At 44.4% G+C, this 19,536-nt stretch overlaps 1 protein-coding gene across 7 annotated transcripts; it reads right to left on the bottom strand.

Annotated features, from left to right (window-relative positions):
- Positions 1-188: 188 nt before the first annotated feature.
- Positions 189-16,936, bottom strand: LOC109520479 (TSC22 domain family protein 2-like). Of its 7 annotated transcripts, XM_019877715.1 has the most exons (5): positions 15,021-16,934; positions 14,612-14,936; positions 8,050-8,124; positions 3,187-3,238; positions 189-2,479 (listed from the first exon to the last, which is right to left on the bottom strand). In XM_019877715.1, the coding sequence occupies exons 1-5, from the start codon at positions 16,249-16,251 to the stop codon at positions 2,117-2,119; spliced, it is 2,046 nt and encodes a 681-aa protein (XP_019733274.1). In that variant the 5' UTR covers positions 16,252-16,934; the 3' UTR covers positions 189-2,116. The 7 variants fall into 7 exon arrangements, with proteins under 7 accessions (XP_019733274.1, XP_019733272.1, XP_019733273.1 ...); XM_019877713.1 differs by having other exon boundaries at positions 14,612-16,934; XM_019877716.1 differs by lacking the exon at positions 189-2,479 and adding an exon at positions 2,934-3,111 and having other exon boundaries at positions 3,149-3,238; positions 14,612-16,936.
- Between the last annotated feature and the right edge of the window lie 2,600 nt (positions 16,937-19,536).

Below are 19,536 nucleotides of genomic sequence, written 5' to 3'. Positions count from 1 at the left end.
GGAGTGGTCATAAGGCAGCAGGACATTCACCAAATTGTTCTGAAAATCACTGACTTTCAATAATGAATCTGGATTTTTTGATACCAGTGACACAGTGACAGGCAGAACAAATAACAGCTCTTCCACTCACGGACTCACTTTGTAACTTGTTTCTTCGAAAAACAAATTTCTGAAACTGCATCTTAAAAAAAATGTAACTTTGTATCTTTTATTTTGTAAAATTTGGTGTCTGTTTAATTGGCCGACGTCCCCCATATTGTTCGCTTAATAGCATAATTGCCCGAGTCATTTCTAACTTTCTGGGAAATTATGAAAAAAAAAATGTGCACGTGTCATCCAGGTCATGTGAATTTGCAAAGGTTGCTTCAAGGGAACTGGACTACTTTTCTTTCTTGGAATTTGTTGCGGATTCTCCCGTTTTGCGAAAACGTAAGAAAAAAAAACCCAGACATGGGCACTTTTGCTAATTAGGCTAAGAACTTTTAAAGTTTCCAGATAATGAATTAGCTTTGTTTTGCAGATCCAGACTCCAGTTTGAGAACCCCTGCTGTAAAGCATTGCTCCCCTGGGAAGGGCGGCATATCCCCCCCCCCCCCCCCCCAAACAGTGAAAAATCAAACAAACAAAGGGGCTCTTGTTTCATTCAATTCATTTACGAAGATAGCAGCCCCCCTACTGTAATAAATAAGTCACTTGACAGCAGAAGTCAAAAGATGAACTGAAGGGTTGATGTACAAGTAACGACAGAGTTGGCGCTCCATAGACGACTCTCTTTACAAGGATTCAGCAAGGCTAAAATCCCCCCTCCCCATGCCCCTCCCACCCCACCCTACTTTACTCACATGGATCTTCTTAAAAAAATATTTTTTGTGACAATCATTTGTCCCTTAACGTGAGGCAAAACTCCCTCCCTTTAACCTCTCCTTGGTGGACTTGTGCAGGTCTCAGATCAGTCTTGGAACCCTGCAGTTTTCCACACGTGGGGGTGGGAGGGGGGGGGGGTTGCCAAGTTTCAAAAATAAAACATCACCCCGAGTTCTCCGATACATGTTGTTTGATTCTGCCTCATGATGATTGCATTAACACTGGAAAGGCCCACGGTACAGACAAACACACGCGCACACACGCGCGCACGCACACACACTGCACTTTGTGGTCAAGCTGGTGGCTAAGAGGACAAAGGTTTCTTGAAACGTTTTTTTTTTCCTGTAGAATTCATATAGACGTTCGTAAACCCTCACCATTCCGCAGATCTCGTTGTAATTTAGTGCTCATTCCATTCTGCCCCAAGAAGGTGCCAAAGACACGGCCGATAGGAAAGTTGGGTTTGGTGTCAAGGGAGCGCATCGCTCACAAAAGGTTTGGGGCAATTGGCGTGGCGGGGGAAGATGAGATGAAGCCTAACACGCACTCTGACCTTTATTGGTGACTTCACATGACCTTCTCCTCCACTTCTGTGTCTTTCTGTGACTCTTCCAGTGGCACTCCAAGCTCAGCGGGCACTCCCCTCAAAGGCAAATGGCTTCCGAGCTTACAATGTTACCAGCAAGTTGCAAACAGAGAAACAAAGAGGCACTGAAAGGCACAGAAGTGGATATCCCTGAAAATATGGCTTCAAACACCTGTTGTGAATTTGGCTGTTCCGTTCCTTGTTCAAGCCCAATATTTGAGTCGGGTAGGTTGAAGTGAATTGAATTCGAAGGTCAGGAAGGAGCTACGTTTTGCCAGGGTTGTTAGCGGAAAGGCTTGCCTGAGCTAAAAAAAAAAAAGGTCTCATCTCGATACTGTTTCTAGTACACCTTTATGCTTGTGATTGTGGGTATCGTTCTGTTTCATGGATGGTCTCTGGTTTTTGTTAAAGCACTTTGTAAACACTTATTTTTTTCTTTTTTAGAGGTGCTGTAAAATGAAGTTATCTTCATTACTTCCGGTGCAATTTGTATAAATCCAATCATCCGGAAGCCATTTTATTTTAAGGGCAACGATGAGTTGGATTAAAGTTTTGGGTTGGCATCGCAATTGGCCACAGGGCTCCGTCCCGATCCCACGTGAATAGCCGGGGGTTGACCGTAATGGTAATGTCTCTTGGGTTTGTTTACACCCGTAGCACGTTTTGTCAAGCTGAGGTGACGTTGGGTTGCTGTTGGCTTGCGTCGAGCTGAGGATGAGTCTGCGGGGCCTTCGGGTGTTGCTGCTGCTGCTGTTGCTGTTGCTGCGTTTGAGACGGAAGCCCGGCCGCCGGCTGCTGTGGGGGCAGCGAGGGCTGAGACTGAGGCGGCGGTGCCGTCGGTGCGGGGCCGGTCGAAGCACCCCCAGACTGGGCGGGAAGCTGCGAGAGCTGCTCGCTGTTGGCCAGAGACTTCAACACGGCATTCTCCCGCTCCAGCACAGAGTTCCTCTCGAAGAGCTCTTTGATCTGCTCCTTTAAGACCTCCACCTCCTCCCGCACAGCGTACATCAGATGGCTTTTCACCAGGTCCTGACGACAAACAGAAGACGGTGTCTCTGATCTTGTGGTATCCCTTGATTTATACGTTTAGTTTGTTCCGCGATTAAGCTCGTAACTCCATTCACACACATGAAATCAAATTTCCCCAGCGAACCAATAATGTGCCATTGTCGCTAGCTGATGTGCACTGCTTACACTAATACCAGGTCTGTGAACACAGAGAATCAACGTTGCCAATTTCTCGCACAGCCGGTTTCCCAAACAGAGACTCGCAACTTTAACTCCCACATAAGAAACGGATATTATTTTGCAGACCCCCAGGGGTCTGGAAACCTTCTTTTAAGAACAACTGCTTTCACGTTCCCAAATTAAAAAGCATTCCAGCCAGATTCGCTTCTAAATGATGGTCTAAAGTTCCTTGATGGAAAAATGGGGAGAGTTACAAATGAATTCATGGAAACTGAAAGTAAGTTATTTTACAAAAAAACATCGTTTTCAGTGGGATGGCTGAACGTCTGTGAATTCCGAACCACTCATTGGATGCCATCTTGCAAAGAGGTTGCCATGTCTTGGATGGAGCTCAACTTCCCAGACACATTCAATTTCCCAGCTTATCAATTATTATGCACATGCCGACAGAATTTGTGTTGACGTAACAAAACCTCTCACACACACACACACACACACACACACACACACACACACACACAAAAATCACTTATAAAGCAAGTACTTACCATGGCCTGTTCAATTTTATTATCAATGGCAACAATATTTGTTCCAGAGGCACTGTAACAAAGAAGAAGGGAAAACAAAACAGGTCAGGTCGGAGGCACAAAACACAAGCGCTGGAGACACATCGTGAATGGAAATGTTTTAAATGTGTGCATTTCAACAATGTTCACAAAATATATATTTCACATCAAGCTCGGCTGCTACTCCCAATCAAATGTGGGTCAGGTTTTAAAGAGAAGCACAGACTAGGTTAGTGCAAATACCACACATTCCCATTTTGCGGTGAGAGCCAAAGCAATCCTTCAAATCGCGACCTTTAACTGCAACTATTTTAAAACTCCCAAGCCCTTGAAGCCATTATGTTTGCAGTCGTGCGGCCGGCATTTAAAATACCTGCAAGGCGGGCGACGGGAGAGCGGCAGGCTCGTCCCTCCGCGGGCCGGGCTGGCGGCACAGCATGGGACCTTGTAGGAAAATCTACACGGCATGCTTTGTCTGCCGGCACCGACCGCTTCCTTGGGCAGTTGCGAAAAAGAGAGCCACGGTGGCGGATGGGAGGTATTTAGTGGCTGCAAGCGTGACCGCATTTAGAATAAAGAAACATGAACCAACCACGCTGCGAGAGAGAGAACGAGAGAGAGAGTGAGGGAGAGACATTGGCTATGTTTAAAGTCACTCCCAGTGAGTTTTGATATTTCGTTGTAACTTTTTACAACATGGGCACATACCACCTAAAAAAATACTTGTCTGACCAAGTATCAGCGTCACAACCTACACTCAAATACAGGCCTCAGTGCTCATCAAAAACGAGAAACGAGAGGTTTGACTCCTAAAAAGTACATTTAATGTTCACCCTAAGTCAGTTGAAGATTCTGCAGAGTTTGACCATTAAAAGTCTAAAATTCTCCAACACAAGTGTTTTGCCACTGCCTTATTTTTAATCTGAAAAATAACCACTTGGAAGTGTAAAAAAAAATTTTTTTTTGAAGAGCGGCAGGCTCGTCCCTCCGCGGGCCGGGCTGGCGGCACAGCATGGGACCTTGTAGGAAAATCTACACGGCATGCTTTGTCTGCCGGCACCGACCGCTTCCTTGGGCAGTTGCGAAAAAGAGAGCCACGGTGGCGGATGGGAGGTATTTAGTGGCTGCAAGCGTGACCGCATTTAGAATAAAGAAACATGAACCAACCACGAAGCGAGAGAGAGAACGAGAGAGAGAGTGAGGGAGAGACATTGGCTATGTTTAAAGTCACTCCCAGTGAGTTTTGATATTTCGTTGTAACTTTTTACAACATGGGCACATACCACCTAAAAAAATACTTGTCTGACCAAGTATCAGCGTCACAACCTACACTCAAATACAGGCCTCAGTGCTCATCAAAAACGAGAAACGAGAGGTTTGACTCCTAAAAAGTACATTTAATGTTCACCCTAAGTCAGTTGAAGAGTCTGCAGAGTTTGACCATTAAAAGTCTAAAATTCTCCAACACAAGTGTTTTGCCACTGCCTTATTTTTAATCTGAAAAATAACCACTTGGAAGTGTAAAAAAAAAATAAAATAAAAATCACTACAAGGAATTGCGCAAAATATGTTCATCAAGTTAAAAGCACATTTTACCTTGACAGAAATGTTCTTTAATTCCGCAATGTCAAGATGCCTTTTTTTTCCCCATTGGGAAAAAAAAAAAAAAAAATGCCTTGACCGGCTGACAAATGAACCTTGACTGCCCTCTATTGGCCTAAAAAGAACAGTACAATTGCATGTTGCTATAACTCATTGCTTTAAAAACCTCCAAATGATTCTCCCTTTCAGGACAAGAAGTTCCCTTTCTTAATGGCCTTCATTTTATGGGACGGAGGTTAGTAGCGCTTTCAGTAGATGGTAGTCAAGAGGCCGCCCTGATGGAGCGGCACGATGCCTTCCCCCCACCATCAAACTGTCACATCATTTGTCCTATACGACTGACTTCATTGGAGACGACTGCGTGGGCGACGTGCCAAGTCACTGCACTGTGCAAAAGGTAAGTCTGGCGACTGAGACATTCAATGACTCCAACTAAAGAGAAACACACACACACACACACACACACACACCTCACATTATTCAGATGCAAGAATATACACGTATATGAGTTCCTAACTCGGTTCCATATTTCACATATATGATAGTATAGGACCCTCTAAAAGCCCTAAGCTCGCTGGCCAGTGACGTTGAACCCGAAGACCGACACAAGCCAAAATATACAAACCAGATTAAAATGAGTATGAGATGATTCATGAGGCGCTTGGTTGAAAAGATATTTGAAAACACTGAAGCGAGTCAGGATGGCCCTCGAGCTGAAACCATATTAGGAAAGCATCTGGAAACGAGAGTTGAACTTCCAGGAATTGCTGGCACAAAAGCAAAGACTTTTGAAGCAACAGCGTGAATGACTTGCGCTTTGTAGAGCGAGTCAGAGAGAGCCTGGCGAGACTGCGTCTCCTGACACACATGATCTTGTTTAAGCCGACGGAGCTCATGTCAAAGCGACAAAGAGCTTGTTTGAGTGGCTGACTTTCAAAACAAAACTCGCAGTGTAACTTTGCTGGGTCAGGGGCAGTGTACAAAGTAAACGGAGTCATTTCTAAGGCCTTATGCCACTGAGGGGCGAACAATTGGCTCTCTGCTCTGGCGCATTGAGAATTGCGTCGCGTAGAGTGACGCAGAGGAAATTTGAACACGATCGGTGTGTTTGGAGCGGTCCAAATCGGATATGAAACTACCTCCCAAATGTGGCTTCAATCCCAACATTAAAAGATAAATAAATAAATAATAATTTGGATTTCATGTTCTTTGTGAGTTTTCAGACTACAAAAGGGCCAACCGGTTTCAATCTGGATGGGGTAAAAAAAACAGATTTTGCCTGGCATTCTGAACAAGGCCTCAGATGTTGCACAGTTCTGTATGGGGCTGCAATGGTTATTTTAATCATCAGTTAATCGACAGATTAGTTTCATAAAAAAATGTTGACATTTCCATCACTTTATTGAAAAACAAGACAGTATTTCAAATCGGCACAAACTATTTATGAGTCAGTTACTGGTTTATAGTCTGTGACATGTCAGAAAAAAGGCAACCATGTTGACCTTTGTTTTCCAAAATAAACACAATGTTTTATTTTGATTCAAAACAAAGATAGTCAGTCCACTTTCATGCAGGACTACAAAAATTGGATAACATTTACTCCTCAGAAGCTGAAATTCTGAGCATTGGGACAATTTAAATTAATAAGGCGTCTTAACGATTCACCCATGATCAAAAATAATTGAACATTTATTTGATAATGCTGATCCTCGTGAGCATTAAGCGGATGGGATAAATGGATGGATTAGTTGGCCGTTCATTGTTGGCACCTCTCGTCTTGTACATCGAGAACATAACTATGATTCTATGAGTTTACCAGACAAAAAGCAGAGTGTCTCAAGAAATTACGGCTTGAATGAGCATTTCTTGAAGCTGACAAAAACAAGAGAAGGGATCCCAAACAACAACAACGTGAACCGCACAGAGAATAATAAAATTCATTCATGCCACATGAGTGGTCGGTCATGTGACCAGGAAAAGCTATAAAAGGCTTTGAGCGGCTTGCTTACTGGGAAGTGAAACTTGATGCGAGTGCTAAAAGTGGACAAGCGTTTGACATGTCATGATTCGGAGCTGCTTCCTAAACTAATCACCTCTCAATGGTCTTGCGGATGCCAGCTTGTTGTGGAAACTACTTGGAACAACGTGGCCAGATGCATTGAAGAAGGGAAAAAAAAAAACATATTGAAAAGAAGAGAACGCAATGAAATGAAAGTAAACACGTTCCAGACTTTTGAACAGCTCAGATTTGGATGCAAGATTACTCATAGGGAATAACGGAAATCCATAGGCGGGTCCTCGATCCTAAAACTTCGAATTAAGCCACGGATGAAAATTGGCTGCGGAACCTCTCACGCTGAGAAACACTTAAATCGCGTCACTTGGTGTCTGGCGGGCCGAATGCAATATCACAGACGTTCTTTATGCACGGCAACAGATGCGTTCGGGTTGTTTTTTTGGTGCTATACCAGGGGTGTCAAACTCATTTTTGTCGTGGGCCACATTTTAGTTGCCGTTTCTCTTTCTCCCGTTACGACTGAAAAAAAAAAAAAAAAGTCAATAATATCGGTTTATGCAACTATTGTTAAGTTACTGTAATGTAGTTCGTTCTAACCATTTCCAATAAAATGGCTGGCAACTACGATGTATAATGCAGTATGAACATTTATAGGTATGAAAAGCTGAATGTGGAATACAGGATTAAACACGTGTAGATGAAGACAAAAATGAAACAATTGTAGATATATTTTAAATGTATTTAGTGTTATCAATGCCTCCAGATGCTGTTCTCCTCTTGGACAACGATGCGCTCGTTCAATGTTGCATCTAATTGGTCAAAGTCGGATAAAAACATACGATCGCATGTCTTCGCGATACGCATATCGCACAGGCCACCATGACGGATGTTTTTCGCTATATCGCGTAGCCCTATTTAAGGTATGTTTTTTTTCCCCTAAACCGTTTGCAATTAAACGTGGGGAGCAATCAACTTATAGGTTTCATTCTACAACGGCAAGAGTGTCAGGAAAAGTGCAAGAGGAGGAAAAGTGAGGAAAAATTGGAGAGAAACAAAGATGTCATTGAGAAGTCTGTAGGCCAATTGCGCTTTTGCTGCCAAGCTTTTCCAAACTCATTTCATGCATGTGGCGAACAGCAAAGCTCTGGGCTACCGAACGAACACTGCACACACATTGTTGCACTCTCGCAAGGCCCCGCTCAGTCCATTCCAGTATAGTACTGTACCTATCACTGTGGGCCTTTGAGTCCCTTAATCTGGTGCCAGACTGGAAGGCCTGGTAGAAAGCCTTGGAGGGGTTCCTGTGTCAGCCACATTCAGGAAAGGGGGAAAAGAAAAAGAAATAAGGACAGATGAAATAGGGAAAACAAGACGCTTGTGTCATCAGCTGCTAAGAAATGGCAATTCAATTTCACCGTTTGGCCAATCATGTGACTTTGGAGAAAACAAACTTCCACATCATTGACCGAAACTTGGCCATGGTTGGTTCAGGTGTTCACCATGAGTAAGCTGGAGTGAAGATCACCTTTAACCTCCATTTTTCGTGTTCAACTGTTGATGCAAGTAACCCAATACAAAAAAGAAAAAAACCTGTGAGGTACTCTAACTTCAGGTTGAACAGCAGAACGCCGTGCAGTCAAAGATGGCACGCCATCGAGGCCAAAAAATACGACGCATGTCCTTCACTGACCACTCTAAAAGTGTTCTACTCCAGTCCTGTCGGTAGCAGTCAGCAGAAACTCGTTGAAAATCAATCTGGTGGGTCTCATAGCAAAATGTATCAGTTCTTCCTTGGCTCGTGCACTCTTTCTTTTCGTGGAACTCACTCAATTCAGAGTGATTCAAACCTCAGTGGAATGTTTACTGCGCACCTAATGGCGTAACCCCTGCGCAGAGATTCCCGATGTTTGGCGGCGAGAACACCGTGTCCTGCAGCAACGGATGTGTGTTGGAAAAAGGGAAAGGAAATCCCCACACTGTCCCCTCGTCGGCAACACCGCAACCCCCCCCCCCACACACACACACGCATCCAAACATTTGCAAACTTTTTGAAACGATTTTACAAACCGCAACGAGCAAATCCAAACAAACGCACTGCAACTTGGCAAACGGTGAGCAAGTGGACACACATCAACTCAACACATACGCACATCGCGCACACGCAGGAATAAGGAGTTGATTTACAGCATGTGTGTCAGCACATACACAAGGCTCCTGTCCTAGAAACCTAACACACACACAAACACACTTCCTCACATTACCTCATGACTAAACACTTTCACAAACCTCTCCCTATGCTCGAGCACACTTTTACTTTGCGGGCAACCATGCTTAAGACCCCAAAGACACGCACGCACGTACGTGCAATTCCATGCCACTCCCCCGAGACAAACTCCTTTCACAGCTTAAAGCTCAGAGCTTCGAGAAAGCCAGCAACGGGCTGAAATGATCAAGGTCAGATGACTTGGAGTGAGTCGCCGCTCCTTGTTTTCGAGCAACAAACAATACCATGAAAGTGCGGTTTGGTTTGAAAAATGATACATTCAACGGTCACAATTTTAGAGACACGAGCCAAATCTGGTCACAGACAGTACACAAGGTCTTGACGAGAAGATAATGCCAGATTTTTTTTTTTTTATGTACATGATGACCTTCCAAAAATATTGACCACTTTTTTTTTTTGCCTTAATATTTAAGATCATCATCATCATTGGCTAAAATCGCCTTCACTTGACAGATCACACAATTATACCACTGAAATTAAATTAGTAATAAATATAATAATTGCTTGCGGCATTTTTTTGGTCTCCTATTTATTGTGACATTCTCAAAACATAAAAAATGAAAAATATTAGGGTCTTCCACAAAGGTTGAATCAAGGTGATGAATTTGCTTAAATATTCAAATATGACTTAGGTAGCAATGCTATCAGGCTAACGGTATTCAGTCTTTTTTTTTGTGTGTGTGTGCTTTCTGAATAAACAAACAAAAAAAGACCTATGCTATTACATGAGGAAGACGATGAAGTAGTTTATATTTTTACAGGGGAGCATCAAATACTCTCGGGTTTTCGCCCCGTCTCGAACCCCACGAAGAACACATTTATAAACCCTCTGAGAAATCTAGTTAAGTGCGCTTTGTGAGGCTTCAAAATCTTCGCAAATGGAGGGCAAAGTTAGAGGGGAGATTTACATGGAGACTACCGTTAATCGGGACGCAAGGGGTGCAGGTGGGGGTAAGGGAGGGATTAACTGGAGTGTTGAAAGCTCCAACTGCTGGCGCTCACGACCTGAGCAACATCTATCCACGTGCCGCTGAGAAGAAGTAGGTCAAACCTATTTGAATTGGCTTGGTTACCTCGTTTCAGTTTTTTGTTTTTTTTGTTTTGTTTTTTTTGCGAAGGATCTGGATTCGAGGAGAGAGCGCATGGGAAATCCCAGGCTACAAACTACTCATCGTCCCATTCACACAGTCCACTTCCAATGGGAAATTCTCTTGACGACGTGATGAGCGCGAGGCCGTACAGTAGTTTCAAATTCCAAGAAGTTGCACCCCAGCTCGCTTCTGAGCACAGGACCTATCGCAACATAAAAGCAAGTTGTCAAAGTATGAAGTCATTCAGGCAAGAGCAGGACCGAAACGAGAACAGGAGACCAAATGCTGACCGACAGAACACCGGGGTGAACCTACGGGGACAGTCCAGCCCATTTTCCACGATACGGTTGTGTCTCGCCGTGTCACAGTTGTACACGCTTTTTGTTTCCACTGTCAAAATCAGGTATTGCAAGATACAATGATGGTCCATCCTGGACACTGCACTGTTCCAATTCAGAATGTCCACTTTGCTAACCATTCGCTTGCTCATCAAATCTCCTCAACACCACCTTGACTTGTCCGGTCTCTTGTGCGATTATCTGAATCCCCCCGACCCTTCAAACACAAACAGTTCATGCAAGCTACGCTATAAAAAAATGAGGCAATTCCAGGAATACGATAGAACAATGTTGCATTGTTCTTTTACACCTTCGGTAGCAAAAACCATCTGGGGAAACATTAAAGCAGCGTGAATCATAATCCAAGTATGCAAGCAGCATCTTGGTTTTCATGCCTTTGCTATCTCTGCAGTTTAGTCTGAAGGACTGCGGCGGCAAGGTGAAGGAGGGGAATTTTATCTACAGGGCCGGGTTACTTAAACTATGTTCGTAGCAATCAATAGAGCGTTTGAGCTTTGCTATTTAAAACACATGATGCCATCAACATGAATCAAACTGGAAGGTAAAGGGCGTTTGCTATTGAGTGTGGTTTGTGTTCCACGGGGGAAGAAACATAATTAGTGCAGTGGAAATGTAGAAATACAGCAGAGTGTGCAGGGGTGACTGAAGCATAGCGCAAATGCCTGTTGAAGTAGCTACACGGGTCATCCCTCCGCAGCTTCCTCGACCTCTTTGGAGTACAACACGGTTACTGCAGAGAAGAAACGTCATTCAGCACCTCGACGGCTATCACGGCTCATCTGTCAAGCGCTGATCCGAAGGTACCCGATGAGACCGCACCCAATCGTTCTATATTACCTAACAGGTAGATATGAAATGTTGGAGAATTTCAGGAGGGCCAAAAATGGAATGTATAGAAAATGTGTGTCACAAGGGCAGTTGGTCGGCACACCCCGCTGACAGAGCTCTTATCAGCAAAATAGTATCATAGTGGAAAGAGTGCTGCTTCATGTCCATGTCCGATAGGGCTTTGCTGAGGTAAGGGACCCCGCTCTTATCAGTAAGGGAGCTGGGTCCCTTCAGAGAGAAACAGAATTCGGAGAAGGGCGGGGGGGGAAAAAAAAAAAAAGAACTTCACCAGAGTTGTCTTCCAAACAAACGCATACATTGAGAACAATAAGTGGTGCTTACACACTGCACTTGGTTTCAGCGGCATCACCCGCAGAGCGGAGCACAGGGACGACGCAGGCACAGCGCAAGCTTGCCCTTATTTGGCACCGTCAAACAGGAAGAAAACTGGTGCATCAAGTAGCCAATAGCTCGGCAATACTGTACATATTTGTTACATTTCAACGGAAAGCCCTGGCTTTTCTAATAATGAGGAGGAGGGAGGAGATGAACAGCGGCTAAAAAAAAAGGGTATGATGTCATCCAATTGTAACGGTATGGCAGAATCTGGGGGAGTTTAGGCCCAGTGGAGAGCCGCAGCTCCATGAAAGCTGCTTCAATGTGTACTTTAGGGTGAGCAAGGAGCAGTTCGTTTGTTACCTCATCATGGTATGTCATCGATGTTTCAGATCTCCAGACGCCGAGACACCATGTTACTATAATTAGTGGTCCTTCCATTTTCTGCTACGTGCCATTTATACCATACGACCCGCCAAAATCTCTTTTTTCCCACTCTTAAATCACTCTGTCACCATCCTCCCTTATTAAATGTGCTATGATGTCCTCAACGGGCAGCGCAAGTGCCTCATCTGACGCTCTTGTTTACATTTCTTTTAGCAGTCACGTGACGGTACCGATGCTGATCGCTTTGGTCACTATAACGGATATGAAATGTTCATTCTAAATAGAATCTGCAGAAAGGACCTATTACCTGCAGGATGAAGTGAAACAATAGCTCGTGAACACAAAAGCTTCTAATGGGACTCATGTGCACGATTGTGTTTTTGAGTAAGCGGAGGAAGTGATGATTGTCTTCTACACATGCTCGACCTCAACTTTTGAGCACAAGTGAGAAACATCTGACATGTTTCCTTCCTCTTATCACTTCCTCCGAAACGTTGTCAACCCGTGCACATCTAACTCATGCTATGGGAAGTACCTGCTTTTTTTTTTTTTTAATTTAAGAGGCTCAACCAGTTCAGGGTGTACACCGCCTCCCGCCAAAAGTCAGCTGGGTTAGGCTCCAGCACCCCTGTGACCCTTACTGAGGATAAGCAGTACAGAGAATGGCTGGACCGTTGGATTATTGTACTGGTATGTGTGCAAATGTTTGGCCACTTAAAAGAAGATCATTTTGTTTCATTATTGTACGGCATTTTTAATGATGACTGAGTGATTCTGCTCAGGACATCAGTGGCACTCGATTGTGATACCGCACGGGCATGTCGTTGACAATGTAAATCTCGCCACGGATGGGAGCTTTTTAACAACACACAATTTGCAACGTAAAAGAAAGATATGAAATGTTGGAGAATTTCAGGAGGGCCAAAAATGGAATGTATAGAAAATGTGTGTCACAAGGGCAGTTGGTCGGCACACCCCGCTGACAGAGCTCTTATCAGCAAAATAGTATCATAGTGGAAAGAGTGCTGCTTCATGTCCATGTCCGATAGGGCTTTGCTGAGGTAAGGGACCCCGCTCTTATCAGTAAGGGAGCTGGGTCCCTTCAGAGAGAAACAGAATTCGGAGAAGGGCGGGGGGGGAAAAAAAAAAAAAGAACTTCACCAGAGTTGTCTTCCAAACAAACGCATACATTGAGAACAATAAGTGGTGCTTACACACTGCACTTGGTTTCAGCGGCATCACCCGCAGAGCGGAGCACAGGGACGACGCAGGCACAGCGCAAGCTTGCCCTTATTTGGCACCGTCAAACAGGAAGAAAACTGGTGCATCAAGTAGCCAATAGCTCGGCAATACTGTACATATTTGTTACATTTCAACGGAAAGCCCTGGCTTTTCTAATAATGAGGAGGAGGGAGGAGATGAACAGCGGCTAAAAAAAAAGGGTATGATGTCATCCAATTGTAACGGTATGGCAGAATCTGGGGGAGTTTAGGCCCAGTGGAGAGCCGCAGCTCCATGAAAGCTGCTTCAATGTGTACTTTAGGGTGAGCAAGGAGCAGTTCGTTTGTTACCTCATCATGGTATGTCATCGATGTTTCAGATCTCCAGACGCCGAGACACCATGTTACTATAATTAGTGGTCCTTCCATTTTCTGCTACGTGCCATTTATACCATACGACCCGCCAAAATCTCTTTTTTCCCACTCTTAAATCACTCTGTCACCATCCTCCCTTATTAAATGTGCTATGATGTCCTCAACGGGCAGCGCAAGTGCCTCATCTGACGCTCTTGTTTACATTTCTTTTAGCAGTCACGTGACGGTACCGATGCTGATCGCTTTGGTCACTATAACGGATATGAAATGTTCATTCTAAATAGAATCTGCAGAAAGGACCTATTACCTGCAGGATGAAGTGAAACAATAGCTCGTGAACACAAAAGCTTCTAATGGGACTCATGTGCACGATTGTGTTTTTGAGTAAGCGGAGGAAGTGATGATTGTCTTCTACACATGCTCGACCTCAACTTTTGAGCACAAGTGAGAAACATCTGACATGTTTCCTTCCTCTTATCACTTCCTCCGAAACGTTGTCAACCCGTGCACATCTAACTCATGCTATGGGAAGTACCTGCTTTTTTTTTTTTTTAATTTAAGAGGCTCAACCAGTTCAGGGTGTACACCGCCTCCCGCCAAAAGTCAGCTGGGTTAGGCTCCAGCACCCCTGTGACCCTTACTGAGGATAAGCAGTACAGAGAATGGCTGGACCGTTGGATTATTGTACTGGTATGTGTGCAAATGTTTGGCCACTTAAAAGAAGATCATTTTGTTTCATTATTGTACGGCATTTTTAATGATGACTGAGTGATTCTGCTCAGGACATCAGTGGCACTCGATTGTGATACCGCACGGGCATGTCGTTGACAATGTAAATCTCGCCACGGATGGGAGCTTTTTAACAACACACAATTTGCAACGTAAAAGAAAAGAACATAGAACGTTACCTCTCCTCATCCCCGTCGACAGGTATGTGGATTCCAAACAGGCTATTGACAGTTGGGGCGGCGAGCTGTAGGCTCTCGGGCATGAGGGGCTTCACCAGATCCTTCCCAAACGACTGTGCATTTACAACCCCGTCGGATTTCCTTACGCCGCCCCCCTCAAACTGTCCAAATCCGGTTGTAAGGAGGCTGTGCCCCGCCAAGGCCCCTGCAGTTTTGCCTTGACTCATCTGACCTGAAGTCAAACTAGCTGCTGTCACCGTTGGCACGGCTGCGGTGGAGGCACTGGGCACAGCAGTTGGCACAGCAGGGGTCAGTCCGGAGCTCGCTGCAGTGACAGGCACATTTTGTACACTAGAAGATGCGGGGTGGTCGCCGTGGGGTTTGGACTGTCCGGTGGTGGCATACTGACCGTGAGGAGATCCCCCGCCCAATGCGGAGCCCGCGACGCTTCCCATTTCAATGGTCTGGCTCTGAGCTGTCTGTCCGGGGATAACTTTTCCGCCGCCAGCGACGTCCCCAAAATGACTGGGAGTAGAAATTCCTGTAGACCCCTGGGGCATAGCAGGAGAGGTTGCTTGTCCCACTGTCTGTGGCCCTGCGGACTGGCCGGACACCGACAGTGACTGGCCGGCAGTGAGTCCAGACTGCTGTTGATAGAACTCAGTCTGGTGATGTCCCACAGAGAGTTGGTAAGGTTGCGTCTGGGCTGATGCAGGCAAGATGGGGGGCCTCTGCATGTGAGGCAATCCGTTTCCAATGTTCTGGGATGCGGCGGGTTGGAGACTCGCCACTGCAGGCTGGACTGGGACAGATGTGGACTTGCTACTGGTTAGTGCAATCTGCGGGCCAGACCCGCTGACAGCATGTTGCCGGGTGATGAAGTTCTGATGCGCGGACGTCTCGGCTGGATGCAAGCGGACGACATCTGGTGAAGCACCGGAGGCCTGGCTTGTGTGTGTTATCGGGGCAATTACAGAGCCGCCGGTCTGCCCAAGCCCACTGTCTCTGTCTGCAGCAGCCTCGGACAGTGCGCTGGCGTCCCTCCTCATGCCATCAACAGTCCGATTCACTGCAGAACCATCTGACTCTTTCTCATAAAACTCTGTACACATCCACCGGCCTCTTCGGAAGGGTTCTCCAGTACCGTGGTCAAGTTTGATGACCCTGAAACGGGAAGTACAGGTCACTGTGGAGGCAGCGGGGGCAGCAGGAGGACCCGGACTGGGCACTGTAGCGGGATGGGAGACATTTACGGAGACAATGACAGGCCCAGGACTGGACGTCGGGGCAGCCTGTTGCTGTGCGCCAAGAGCCGTACCGGGCACCAGTGTTTTCCGGAACTCCCCCAAGGGATTGACTGACAGCACAGAGAAGTGAGGTAAATGCGACGGCGCCACAACTCCGGTCGCTTCTGCCTCGCCGACGTTATTCAACACTTCTTCGGATGAAGTCCTGTCACACGCCGTCTCATACTCAGTCCGGGACACACCGTACATCTCTGACGACACATCCTCGGCACGGGGCTCATCCGGGTCCTCAAGGCTCTCTGTGTCGTCCGCTGCCCCAATAGCAGCCACCTGGGCCTGAGTGACACTTGTGATCTGGAAACAGCTCTTCTTCTTGGCCGGCATTTTCGACATAGTTCCAGGCTGATTCCTCACCTCGAGTGTGTCGAGATCCTGCTCCACCAGAAAAGGAGAGGCTGACAATTACTCTGCAGGCCAATTTACGTCCTGTCCATCAGGTGGTTTTGTGGTTTTCTGGGTGTCAAAATTGATCCAAGAGTTACTGAGCGGCAGACTAGGTCATATTTTAGGATTAAAAGTAACTGAGGTGAATCTGCGCCATCCCTTTCACGTCTCCGGATGCGATCACCCCGCAGACGACGTCCAAATGCCGGACGGAGTTGCCTCAAAGTCCGGGGGCGCCGTCCTTGCCTTGCCTGCTCGTCTCCCCGAGTCGGTGCCGCTGTCGAGTGTGCTCCGCCGCTACGAGAGGGAACTACTCGAGGGCTGAGGAGGGCCCCGCAGCCCTCGCAAAAAGCTATCGAGTCAAGCCAACTGGCTGCCGCACACTCCCCCCTACGTCGGAACTAGTAAGCGAGACATCTTCTCCAAAGCACTCCCCCACGCACTGTCCACGCGCTTCACCGCTCACTTACCATAAACGCATTTACGGTCGAGCGAAGGAAAGGAAAAAAAAAGGCCCAGAGCGTCACAGTTTTAGAATAACGAGGATACAACGACAAGGGCAGCACTATTGCCTCACTGACTCCGTGACAAGATGGCTCTGTTCGTATGTTGTATGCTACCGCGGTGCATGATGGGTAGACTAGTGCGGCCGGTGATGCCTTCAAGTGCCAGGAGGAAAAGTCGGAAACAATACAAGTCGCCAAGAGAACGGATTTTGTCTGAGAACGGGAGTGGCGGGTGGCAGACTCGTGAGACCCCAAAAAACTGTGACTTGATGTGCATGTTTTTTTTATCATTTCGTTTGTATTTTTCATGTTAAAATGAGAGAAGGCGACCATACTTGACTAGGGGATTGAAGTAGTCAGCGGTACTCCGACATAAGCCTTTACTGCCCCTAGTGGCTAAATATAGGCAATAAATAAACGAATAAATAAATAGATAGATAGATAGATAGATAGATAGATAGATAGATAGATAGATAGATAGATAGATAGATAGATAGATAGATAGACTGTTGTTGTTAACATATTTTGATTCAAAAAATAATTAACGGCCATTTTTCTCTCATTATAAATTAATGTAATTAAATAAACAATTTTATGTTCATATAATTTTTTATTTAATCGCGCAATTATGATGTGCTAAATGACAAAAGGGTTTTTGTTTTTCATTTAAATGTGTAAGAAAAATACATCGAATTCTTAATTTAAATGAAGCAACTTCATAATTCATTTTCATGATTTATTTTATTTGTCATTATTTATTTAATTAAATCAATATATTATGTACATGCGAAATGAGTCAATTATTTAATGAGATCAGTGAATAAAGGTTGAAATAAAACTTTAAGTTTAATATGACAAACTGTTTATTTTAACAAAATCGTCATTTTTCATTTTTATTGTCTTATTTCTAATTCATTTTTAGAAATGTAATGTTCAAACATTTATTTGAGTATTTTCAATTGGATCGATGTGTGGATATTTATTTTAGAACAGTGAGAAGTAACGCCCTAAAAAGGGCTGTACCTTATTAAATCCATGGACTTAAGGTCCATCAGATATTTTAGAGTTGTGCCTTGACTGACGAGTTGTTTTTATTCTGTGACCAGATGTGTAACTCAAGACACTTGAGTCTCAAATCATCTTTCCCCATTGAAATGCCATTCAGAATGGCATTTCTATTAAGCCATTCCAGCCTCCCTATGAAACACCATCAGCATATGTTATCACACTTTTAATAGTACTTAAAAAAAACATACAGCGAAAAACAAATACAATGTAAAGAGTTAAACAGTTTGTGCATCCCGATGACTTCATTGTCTGGCTCCTTCTGGTGTGACCGCCTTGGCCACCAGGGAGAAGTACAATAAAGACATATCAGTATACTGTACATGCAGTGTGCGTGTGTGTGTAAAGGAGAAGAGAAGACCAAGTTATTATCAGCACCACGATAAAGTTTGAACAAAGCAATGACCAGGCTTTGCATAAATGGATTAAGTGATGTGCCTCGAGGCTTAGTACGGGTGAAACTATTCAACAGGTTGACTCCAAAGTTGCAAAGGTGCAGAGAGTTATGACACGGCATAAAAACAGTGACAAATTGAAATGTTCAGCCAAATGAAAACATGAGTACAGGTTCAGCTTACAAGAAAAAAAATAATTTGTCACTATGGATCAATTTGTTACAGATGGGGGTCATATGACATGACATGAAGATAGTCAGAATCTTCTGAAAAGTCATTTTGGGTACAATTCTGTGTGGTGGCCTGGATGGCCCAAAATGCTGTCCAATAGTATACAGAGTGAGGTGATGAAGTATTTTTGCTTTGGTCGTTTTTGAGAGATACTGTCTTAAAATAGTCTTGATGAGCTGAAACATCGAAGTATGATGATGATGATGATGCAAAAGAATGGCCACTAAATGAAATACTAAAAATAAGATGGAGGATTTAATTCATGTAAAAAAAATTGTCTGTGAATGCTGAAGAGATGACGCTGAATTGCAACACTGTGGCATTATTGTAAGAAATGTGGAAGGAGAAGAATTAGGTGAAATATCTCTGAATTGGGAAATTCGCACAATGTGATAAATATTGTGTACGTGAATGAGTTTAGCATTTTTACATTTGAATAGTTTCCATCAGTCAAGAAATGTGGAAGTAGGTGGTCCACATGTGAGATGTCTGCCTTCATTTGGAAGTGTTACTGTATAATCAAAAATGAGACTTAATGAAAAATTACTGAATTTGGGCAATGTGAAAAATAGTTCAGAAGAAGTATTGAATGAGCTTGACCGTTTGAAGTTGGAAAAGTTAAAAATTGGTTGGATAAATTATGAAATTTAATTTATACTATTATAGTTCTCAAGATAATGAGCTTAACAGTATGAGGGTGTAATGTTTTTTTAACTAGTCACGAAATGTGGAAGGGGTGGTAAGTATATAAAATATCTCTTGTGGATATTTGTTTCCTGGACATTTGAGAATTTGGAGAATGCAATCATTTGTTCCCAAGATATCTTGAGTGGTCTGAACTTTTGAAGTTGCAATGGTTTGAATTGGTCAAGAAATGTGGAAGGACGAGGAAAGATGTGAAATCAATGCATTTATTGTAACATGGAAAATGTGAAATAATGAAAACTATATGACGTCAAGGAATATGAAAAATAGTTCCCAAAATTGAGCACAACACTCCGAAAGAAAAATGTCTTCTCGAATGTGAATTTGTGGGG

This window comes from Hippocampus comes, unplaced genomic scaffold (genome assembly GCF_001891065.2).
Source record: "Hippocampus comes isolate QL1 unplaced genomic scaffold, H_comes_QL1_v1.1 scaffold317, whole genome shotgun sequence".
NCBI classification, from domain to species: domain Eukaryota; kingdom Metazoa; phylum Chordata; class Actinopteri; order Syngnathiformes; family Syngnathidae; genus Hippocampus; species Hippocampus comes.
This window is presented reverse-complemented; position numbering and strand designations above follow the sequence as displayed.

Excerpts from the sequence above, each read along its gene's own strand:
- LOC109520479 (XM_019877713.1), bottom strand. The coding sequence starts at position 16,251 with ATGTCGAAAATGCCGGCCAAGAAGAAGAGCTGTTTCCAGATCACAAGT. Across the intron at positions 8,125-14,611 it reads GTCGACGGGGATGAGGAGAG|GAACCCCTCCAAGGCTTTCT; the intron begins GTAACGTTCTAT and ends TGGCTGACACAG. Across the intron at positions 2,480-3,186 it reads ATAAAATTGAACAGGCCATG|GACCTGGTGAAAAGCCATCT; the intron begins GTAAGTACTTGC and ends GTTTGTCGTCAG.